Here is a 10,945-nt window from a genome sequence, read left to right on the forward strand (position 1 = left end):
AAGAGGGAGATGCTGCTCATAGCACCAATGTTAATCTTATGGATGCAAATACCACGTGAGTTTGGGGTTTCCCGGATTGCTCCCAGAAAATTCAGCACAGTAGAATCTTATCTGCAGACAACTGGAGGAGTGAGATTTTCTGATTGAGAGCAAAGTTGTGAAAAAGCACAGAAATTATAAAGTAGGAAGATAGAGGGAGTTGAGGAGGGAGACTTGAAACAAAGGAGAAAAATACACAAGAATGAGAGAGACCAGGGTAGTTGACGGATTAGACATGTAACCAGATTTTCTCTGATGGTTCCCTCTGTTTTTCTGAACAGAAATGAATGGACAACAGATAAAGCATTTTCCTGAATTCTTGCTTCTACAAGAAGGAGAGAACTTCACTACATACTGCAATTTCACGAGCAACTTTTACAACTTACAGTGGTATAAGCAGAGGCCTGGGGGCAGTCCTGTCCTCTTGATGATATTAGCTAAGGGTGAAGAAGTAAAGACGCAGCAGAGACTGACAGTTGTTTGGAGAATCCAGACAGCACAGTTCCCTGCCCCTCACGGCCGCCCAGCCCTCAGATGTAGGAACCTACTTCTGTGCGGGGCACAGTGCTCTGGAAGCACCTGCTGTCTGTCCCCAAACCTCACTGTGGGCTCCAGGGGCTGCCCCTCCTCAACTCCCCTCAGAGCAGGGGCAGAGAAAGCTGAAGTCATGATGTCAACGAAGAAACTGAATTTTTAATTAAAAAAGTCCCTGGACTCAGATAGTGTTACTGAAGAATTCTGTCAAACACTGAAGAGGAATTAGCATGAATTATACACAAATTCTTCCAGAAAATAGAAGAAAATAATTTCTCACTCATTTTTTGAAATTGTATTGTTTTAGTACCAACATTTTTAAAGTGTCACAAAAAGAAAACTACAGAGAACTATCCCTCATGAATATAGATACCTGTTTGGGTAAAGAATCTGAAAAAAATGAATATATGTATATTTATAACTGTATCACTATGCTATATACCTGAAATCAACACAATATTGTAAATCAATTCAGTTCAGTTCAGTTCAGTCGCTCAGTCGTGTCCGACTCTTTGCGACCCCTTGAGCCTCAGCACTCCAGGCCTCACTGTCCATCACCAACTCCCAGAGTCCACCCAAACCCATGTCCATTGAGTTGATGATGCCATCAACTGTCATCCTCTGTCGTCCCCTTCTCCTCCTGCCCTCAATCTTTCCCAGAATCAGGGTCTTTTTAAATGCGTCAGTTCTTCGCATCAGATGGCCAAAGTATTGGAGTTTCAGCTTCAACGTCAGTCCTATCAATGAACATCCAGGACTGATCTCCTTTAGGATGGACTGGCTGGATCTCCTTACATTCCAAGGGACTCTCAAGAGTCTTCTCCAACACCGCAGTTCAAAAGCATCAATTCTTCGGCGCGCAGCTTTCTTTATAGTCCAACTCTCACATCCATACATGGCTACTGGAAAAACCATAGCCTTGACTAGACGGACCTTAGTTGGCAAAGTAATGTCTCTGCTTTTTAATATGCTGTCTAGGTTGGTCATAACTTTTCTTCTCTGCTATATAATCATTAGTTCTGGGCTTAAAGAAGAAAAACAAAACAAAACAAAAAAAACATTTTATGTGACTAAGACTAAAATTGTTTGTCCTTTTCTCCTCCCTTTCTCTTCATTGGGTACCGGACTTCTTACCCCAACCTACTTAAGAATTAACTCTCTCAACATGGCTGAGTCAACTGAGTGAGCACACACACAGAGAGTAGCAGCACATAGATCCATCTCATCATGGAAATCTCAGACAGACCAAAAGTGAAAGCCCATGGCTCATTCCACCACAGCTCCCATGGTCCTCTGAGAAAACCAGTTCTGATAGTTTATGATACCAGCCCATTCTGTTTCAATAAGTATGTCTTTGCAGATCATTTTATGCAACTATGTATACATTAACAGAGCTTCCCTGGTGGCTCAGTGGATAAAGAGTCTATCGGCAGTGCGGGAGAAACGTGTTCAATCCCTGGCTTAGGAAAATCCCCTGGACAAAGAAATGGCAACCCACTCCAGTATTCTTGCCTGAAGAATTCCATGAACAGAGGAGCCTGGTGGGCTACAGGCCATCAGGTCACAAAGAGTCGGACACGACTGAGTGATTAACACTATACATTAACACACACATGCACTCATATATGTGTCCACATACATGGACACAAAGAATTTGCCATGTAAGCTGGATTATTTTAATTTTTCCAACTTGCCTTTTTATTTTCATTTAATAGTGTCCTGAAGATATTTCTATAATTGAAAAATGTAAAGAAGTGTAGTTTATCCTTTTTGATACTGATTTAGTACTTTGACACATTTTGTTATTTAATTAATTGTTCTCCTATTAATGCGTATGTGTTTCTGTTTCTTTGCTGTCATAGAGAATGTTGTCTTATACATCTATGTACAAAGAATTTTTATGTATGTAGGAGTGTCTATTTAATGAAATTTATGAAATTGTAATTGCTATGAAAGTGAAAGTCATTTTTTCCCTAAAGAAGTGAAAGTGAAAGTTGCTTAGTCATGTCTGACTCTTTGTGACCCCATGGACTGTAGTCCACCAAGCTCTACTGTCCACGGGATTATCCAGGCAAGAATACTGAAGTGGGTTGCCATTTCCTTTTCCAGGGGATCTTTCTGACACAAGGATCAAACCTAGGTCCCCTGCATTGCAGGCAGATTCTTTTGAGCTACCAAAGAACCCTAAAGAAAAGCACATGTAAATGAAGACAGTGACCATTTGCCCTCCAAATGGTTTAAACAATTATACTTCAGTTAACAGTGAATGAGCAGGTACATTTTGCATTCTCTACAAATTGGGAATTACTGGTGTTTTCTATTTTAAAAATCCAAACACACTTTACCTACATACATTTTTTTGAACCTGAGTGCTTTTGAGCAACTTTTTCTCTATGAATTGGCACTCTGTTATTTAACACTGGTCATATCCTTATTTCTATTTTTTGATCATTTCTGTTTAAGGTTTTCTCTTTTTATTTGTAGAAATTATTTCTATATCTTAGTATTTTGATTTTATATTTTCACATATTTTATTCTAACATACAAGCTTTTATTTTGCTTATGTATTAATGTGGTTGTCCTTAATTCTTACATTGTCAAGTCAAGTATTTATTCCACTTTGACTTCAAAGTAAAGAATCTGCCTGCAATGCAGGAGGCAAAAAAGACCTGGTTTGATCCCTAGATCAGGAAGATCCCCTGGAGGAGGAAATGGCAACCCACTCCAGTATTCTTGCCTGAAAAATCCCTTGGACGGAGGAACTTCGCAGGCTACAGTCCATGGGGTTGCAGTGAGTTGGACATGACTGAGAGACTTTCACTGCTGCTTACTGGCCCATGCCATATGACTCAGAAAATATGATACAATTTCATAAAAATCACAGCGCACACTCAACCACAAATGCAGTTTACACAGACACTTCACTGCTCAACATGCTTGTTGAGGATTCCAGAAATGATAAGATGATATGTTCTTTATCTTCTGTTATCTTGGCTAAAAATGGTAAATTTTAAAGGTCATATTTTCATGTCTGACTAGGTCACCAGACTTATTTAAATCTTGATACTTGTGCATACCAAATGAAATTGGGAGAAATAGAAGCATCATTGAAAGTAAGCCCCTTTTCAGTAAGGGGATTCCAACATTTCCCTTCCCTGCTGCAGGTTTCTTAGCCTAGAGAAGGTGAAAACATGACTTCCTCACATTTTAAGTAGACTTAGAATGAAAGAGAAATTAACCCTGTGACATTAGGCTACTCTTATAGTTTTTACTATCTGAAGTGACTAGAAAAGCCCTGGAGTCTGCCAGCATTTTAATTAAGGTCAAGGAAGAGCAACTCAACAGGGCAGGTTTCAAGGGACAATGGTGGAAAAGAAAAAACGTATTCTCTACTTGTACTCTACTGGGTTCAATCTGTTAGACTGTCAAGAAGAAGAATAAAAAGAAAGTAAATTACTTTTCTACTTCTCCACAGGAGGGCAGTATTTCAAAAGGCAAAGTCCTTCCCAGAATCAAAGTAGAGTTTGAGGTTGGATGAAATGGGAGTGGGGGTGGAGGGTGAATGATTCAGTTGGCTGACACATAGAGGCCTGTACCTTTTTACTGAGATCAAAGTGGGTAGCAAGTGTTGCTATAGCCCAGAAAAGCCTCTTTCAGGAGGGACTCTTTCAAGGACAGCTAAAATCAGGGACTGTAGCCACCAGATGATAAGAAGAAAAGATGCTCCAGAAACTCTTGGTGTTGGTCTTCTGGATTCAACTGGCATGTGAGTTTGAGAAGTTACCAATTACATGAACAGAAAATCCTCAGCAGATGAAAAATCCTTGAAGGCAGGTTATTTTATGGTAAAGAGTGAAAGGAAGTATTAGGAAGGAAAGAAGAAAGAGAGAGAGCAAGAGAGGAACAAGGGAGGAAATAATCATTTCGGGTTGGGAAGGAGGCCCTAATTCCCTTCCCTGCTGCATTCTGCTTTGTTTCTAAACAGGGGAGAGCACCAGCAGCTGGAGCAGAATCTGCAGTTTCTACGTATCCAGGAGGGAGGAAATGTCACCGTGCGCTGCAGCTCCTCAAGCACCTTCACCTTCTTTCAGTGGTACAGACAGGAGCCCGAGGAAGGGCCTGTCCTCTTGATGACATTAACTAAACCTAAAGAAATGAAGGAGCAGAAGAGAATAAGGGCTCTGTTTGGTGAGGCAAGAAAGGACAGCTCGCTGCCCATCACTGCAGCCCAGCCTGGGGATGTGGGCACCCACCTCTGTGCAGGGGCGCGGTGCTCCAGGGTCTCCTGCTGCCTGCACACAGACCCTGCTGCAGGCCCCCAGCCTCGCAGCTGCCTCACTCCTCCAGCTCCACCTCACACATCTTTTCTCATGGAGGAGAACCGTTTCTGCTGCCTTTCCAGAACATTTCCCACATACCCTAGGGGACAAGATTCATCTGTTCTAAGACAAACTTCTGGAAATGAAACTCATCACTCAAGTGAGTGGGCTTCCCAGTGGTGAAGAATCTGCCTGCCAATGCAGGAGATGTAAGAGACACAGGTTTGTTACCTGGGTCTGGAAGATCACCTAGAGTAGGAAATGGCAGCCCACTCCAGTATTCTTGTTTGGAGAATTCCATGGACAGAGGATCCTGACAGGCTATAGTCCATGGGGTAGCAAAGAGTCAGACATGACTGAGCACATGGGCATGCACGCACTTAAGTGAGTAAAAATGAAGGTTTACAAAATATCATATACTAATGCATATACATAGAATCTAGAAAGATGGTACTGAGGATCCTACAGCAAAGGAGACGCAAACATAAAGAACAGACTTTTGGACTCAGTGGGAGAAGGAGAGGGTGGGATGATTTGAGAGAATAGCACTGAAACATATACATTACCATGTGCAAAACAGATAGCCAATGGGAGTTTGATGTATGACACAGGGACCCAAAGCTGATGCTCTGTAACAACTTGGAGGGATGAGGTGGGGAGGGAGGTGGGAGTGTGCTTAGAAGGGAGAGGACAGATGTATGCCTATGACTGATTCATGTTGATGTATGGCAAAATCCATCATAATATTGTAGAGTAATTCTCTTCCTATTAAAATAAATTAATTAACTTAAAAATATTTACAGCTTCTCAGGGTAGGCAGTAGGGGTGAGAAGAAAGTCAGTATGGAGGATATCAGACACAGTACATCCCAAAGACCATGGCAAGGAATGGTCAGTACAAGGAGACAGAAATGAATGATTTTGTAGCTTTATGCAGTTGATGAAGCTTCTTCATCCCCAGTCTGCTAAACCAGAGTAAAAGGCAGAAGTACAGTAAAAATTAACTAGAAGAAGAAAGTTCCTACTTTTTGACAGAAAATGACCCAAATGTACTCCAGTAATATCCAACTGTGTTCCCAAAGCAACATTCCCACCAGATGGTCCTGAAACCACTTAAGCATTAACTGCAGTAGCCTGTATTTGCTCAGAATTTGCTTGGGGATTACGGTTTGCATAACAGACATCAATAGCTTCAAGTTTTCAAGGCCGGAAGAAACTGGAAGCTGACAGCTTCCTCCATCTGGCAAGTCCTCCACTGGCCCACTTTTATACCTGAAGCATTCCTGGTTGTTCTTAAAGCAAGATGATACAATACGAAGCACATAGGTTTTGAAGTCACAATATCCCAGGTTTGAACCCGGGTCTTTGAATCCTGTCTTTGCGATTGTCTAGTTCTGTGTCCTCGGGAAATTATTCATCCTCATCTAAGCTTCCTTGTAAATACAGGTTAATAAGAACACCTATCTTGGTAAGTTGTTATGAATTAAATAAGATAACATTTTAAAAATGATATGAAGTCTCATATGCAATATGTACTCAATAAATGTACCTGTAAATGATATTGTTATTAATTTTTCTAAATAAATACTATTTCTACTGTGAAATTTTAGCTGACTTCTCAAGGAGGAATAAGCTAACCTCTGCCAAATATTCTTTTTTTTTTTTTCTTTTTTTTTTTAATTTTTATTATTATTATTTTTTTTTCCAGTGGGTTTTGTCATACATTGATATGAATCAGCCATGGATTTACATGTATTCCCAATCCCGATCCCCCCTCCCACCTCCCTCTCCACCCGATTCCTCTGGGTCCTCCCAGTGCACCAGGCCGGAGCACTTGTCTCGTGCATCCCACCTGGGCTGGTGATCTGTTTCACCATAGATAGTATACATGCTGTTCTTTTGAAATATCTCACCCTCACATTCTCCCACAAAGTTCAAAAGTCTGTTCTGTATTTCTGTGTCTCTTTTTCTGTTCTGCATATAGGGTTATCGTTATCACCTTTCTAAATTCCATATACATGTGCCAAATATTCTGAATTCTCATTTTAGTAGTCAGGAAGGCAGACACTGTGAGTTGCCTACCTAATCACCATTCTCTTCTGCTTCCTTTTTAACAGAGCTTTCAATTTTGATTTACACAATGGTATCCCCAACTTTAAAAAAAATAACCACTACATTTCACATATTTTCTTACAATGAGGGGTCACATATAGAATAGTTCTGACCAATGAGTCACACCCAGAAACATACTAGGGATTCTCTGTAATGTTTTTGCTCTTCTGGTACAGGCATCATAACTTCCTGTCCCCTTTCCAGTGATTTTCTTCCTGAAACATGGAAGTGATAACTCTACCATGAAGGAAGGCACAATCATAAATTCCCTCCCTAATCTCATGCCTGCTCACCTTTTAGATACCAGGTCAAATCCCTCCCCCAGATTTGTTTGTTTAGGAAAATTTTTAATAAACAAGTTTTTGGTTGAATTTCTTTGCTACTTATGGCTAAACATAATCCTAACTGTAGTGGGATGACATAAAATGGCTTTGTGATTTTGTGTGCATTGAAAGAGTGATACAAATAAGTACTATATTTTTACAAAGGAGGGACCTGTATTTATGCTGATCATATTTATTTCTTGAAGAGTTAATGTTCCTATAAATTTGTATTAAGAAAAAAATTATCTTCCATTTATTTTAAAATTTCTGTCAATTTCCTACACTCATGGGAGACTATGAAATTCAGCTTTGCATCCTAAGCCATAGACAATATCAATTTCCACCTAAATATTAACAAATAATAACAGTAGCATTACATTTTTCACATTCTGAGTACAAATATTATTTATTTTTATTGATTTATAGCTTCATATTACCCCAGAAACATACTCAAAAGACACCCCCTTGAACAAATACATTCATTTTGAAGATTGCAAGGGCAAATATAAGTTAAAAATAAGAAAAACACATTTCAATTCTGCCTCATATAAAAAGGGAAAGGCTTCACTCCCTCCCTTTTCTTAGAGTATTTACTTTAGAAAATTTGTAATTATGAATTTTTTCTCTATCACTTTGAGATGTGTGCAAACCTTTTAAAAAGCTAAATACGCCTCTTGCCAGGTTTACAATCCAGAAATATTTGTCAAGCACCTGGGAGCCATCTCTTTGAAATGGACTCATCAAGGAGGACACCCTCACCTCGCAGTGTCTGTGGAGGGCAGGAGTCTAACCTCGGCTGGCACCTTGCTCTAAGTTGTAAACTTTTTTTCTGTCAAAGAAACAAGCCATTTTTCCTTCAGGTAAAGGAAATCAGCAAGCACACGTGGCTACCCCAATGACCAGGTAAAGGTCAGAAGGACTCTTGGCAAATGGTGCTGTCAAGTCCTCTTACCTGAGAACTAGTTATTGTTTATCTTGAGAAATGCATAAAATGGGTTGTATTTGTTTGGCTACATGAAGGGATAAACATTTTTTTACGCCTTTGCAGTATCTTTAACGGATAGACCAGGAAAAACACTATATTCTGATTTAATGTTTATTCAGTAATAAAACTGTTTCCTTTCTTTTTTTATCCTCATGGAGAGGTGTTCTGGATTGGCAGGAAATTTTGGTTTTGTTTTCCCATGAAGATGGCCCATGTCTTTCCATAATCACTGCTCTTACCTGTAAAAGTTGACATGACACAGTGAGAAGAGCGTGGGATATCCATGCCTCTGCCACTTACTGGCTGTGGGGCATTATATACCAATGTTGTGACCATCAGTTTCCTCATAAGTACTTAGGAAGTAAACAAGTAGCACTTACTTTACAGTGTTATTATGAGGATTAACAGTGTTTTGTGAATTGCCCAGCACAATGGATTAAAAAAATTAAAAGTTTGCAAGGCAGAACTCGATAAGATACATTAAAAACTTCATCTGGGTCCTGATATTCTGTGCAGCGAATGTGTAAAGAACACAGTTTCCACATTCAAGGAACTCATTCTTGTGATGAAGGAGAGCCAGTGACTAGTTCCCATAGCCATTGATCTCCATGGGCCACAACTTAAGAATCCCCTCACCTACAACCTCCATTCAGAGAAGTAATTTTTAAGAACAACTCAGACACTCTCCATGATCCTGAAGCAATCTGTGCCTTCATGAAAACACACTGTGATGCTGAAGGCCACAATCAAAAGCCCTGGTTTGGGTATGGACTTCCCTGGAGGCTTAGATGGTAATGAATCTGCCTGCAGTGTGGGAGACCTGGGTTTGATCTCTGGGTTGAGAAGGTTCCCTGAAGAACGGAATGGCAGCCCACTCCAGTACTGTTGCCTAGAGAATTCCATGAACAGAGGAACCAGGTGAGCCACAGTCCACAGGGCTGCAAACACTACTGAGCGACTCACACACACACACACACACACACACACACCCCTCTGTGTACAAAGTGGTGTCAGTGCTAGGTTTTAGTCCAAATGGAGGCACTCTAAGTGTCTTTAGGCTTTCAGGATTAACTGTTGAAGGAAGAATGAAGATCTCTGAAATAGGAAGGGGACTAATAATTAGGGCCAGGGCAGAGGATGGGGAGCAAGAGAATTTCTGGACAAGAAAATTGTTCATAATGCACTTGGTCCTGCTTTCTTATCACCAATTCTTATCCCCAAGCTTCAAAAATGAAGCTTGAAATTAAAACAAGACAATTTGTTTCATACTTCTGTAATTTTATAATTTCATGAATCCATATTTTTAGGTACCAGGGACCAATATGAGCTTTTATTAATTTGTCCAGAAATTCTTTTCAACCTGATTGTTTTTCTTTTCCAAACCATACTGATACCTCACATAAGAACAGAAACACAAAGATAAGAAAAATAAAAGGAAAGATAGAAGCAAGTAAAGAAAAGGTAAATTATATATGGAAAGAAGAGGGTGGAGACATACGGAGTAAGAGAAAATGGCAGAAGACTGTTTAAACTGGAAGCCATTGTCTATGTGTTTCTCACAGCAGCATTATTAACACTTGGGGCCAGGTGACATTTTTGTGGGAAGGGGCTTTCCTGTGCATTGGAGGATATTTAGCAACATCCCAGGCCTCTGCTCACTAGAGGCTAGTGATACCCTCTCCTTTCCCCAGTTGCGACAACCAAAAATGCCTTCAGATGCCGTCAAGTGTCCCCTGGGAGCAACTGGCTGTAAACCAACCCTTTATATGTTTAATTTATCGAGTAGAAACTTCTGCGAAATGATAGAAAGATAAATAACAAATGTACATTGATAGGGGATAGATGATAGATGGACAGATAGACACAGTAGAGCTGGATATTTCATATAAATATTTCATCATATATATATATACTCATAATATATATATCCTCAAAGTTTCTGCTCTCTCAATTTAACATATGGATCATCTAACATTCACTTCTTCAGTCCATTTTGTGAGTAATATTTCACATTTTATATGTATATACTACCAATATATGTTTTTCTAACATATATATAGATGTGAAAAAGACTGAGGAACTAAATATTTTCCTTTCTCCTATTATGACTAATTTTTATTTCAAGTGGCTATTTTTCCTAGACTGTTACTGTGTCATTTGATATTAATGCATTCAAAAAGTAAAATACATGGAGTGTAAAAATGCAAATGAGTCATATGTATTTGCATTATATATTTGCATATTATATAATGTGTATGTTTATATATATATATGTCATCACAATCCAAAAAACTCTAAATTGGATCACATCTGACATTTTAGCTTGGCCAATATCTCTTATCTATGGTTCTTTATAGATAAGAAACCATTTCTTTATTCTCCCTGTAAGGTATGGCCTCCCTATTCTTTACATGAATTATTCTATATATACTCAGAGTTTACAGAAATAGATTCCTAAACACTGAAAAGACAATCCTTCCATTACTGCCAACATCATAACAGACCCACACACACTCCCACAGACCACAGTGTGTAGAAGGACTAAGTCAGAGATGGGTGGAGCTCCCACTACACAGCTGAGTGATGACACTGAGGGTTGGCTTTTGTTGACTCTCTCATGAAAACAATCAGACA

General features: G+C 39.5%; 1 pseudogene and 1 gene segment (V, D, J or C); both read left to right on the top strand.

Annotated features, from left to right (window-relative positions):
* On the top strand, positions 1-710 carry LOC133066969 (T cell receptor alpha variable 25-like; annotated as a pseudogene).
* Positions 711-4,293: 3,583 nt separating this feature from the next.
* On the top strand, positions 4,294-5,075 carry LOC133066971 (T cell receptor alpha variable 27-like). The segment is given in 2 exon segments: positions 4,294-4,343; positions 4,559-5,075. Coding segments are annotated over 2 exon segments (567 nt in total).
* The last annotated feature ends 5,870 nt before the right edge of the window (positions 5,076-10,945 follow it).

This window comes from Dama dama, chromosome 12 (assembly GCF_033118175.1).
Source record: "Dama dama isolate Ldn47 chromosome 12, ASM3311817v1, whole genome shotgun sequence".
NCBI classification, from domain to species: Eukaryota; Metazoa; Chordata; class Mammalia; order Artiodactyla; family Cervidae; genus Dama; species Dama dama.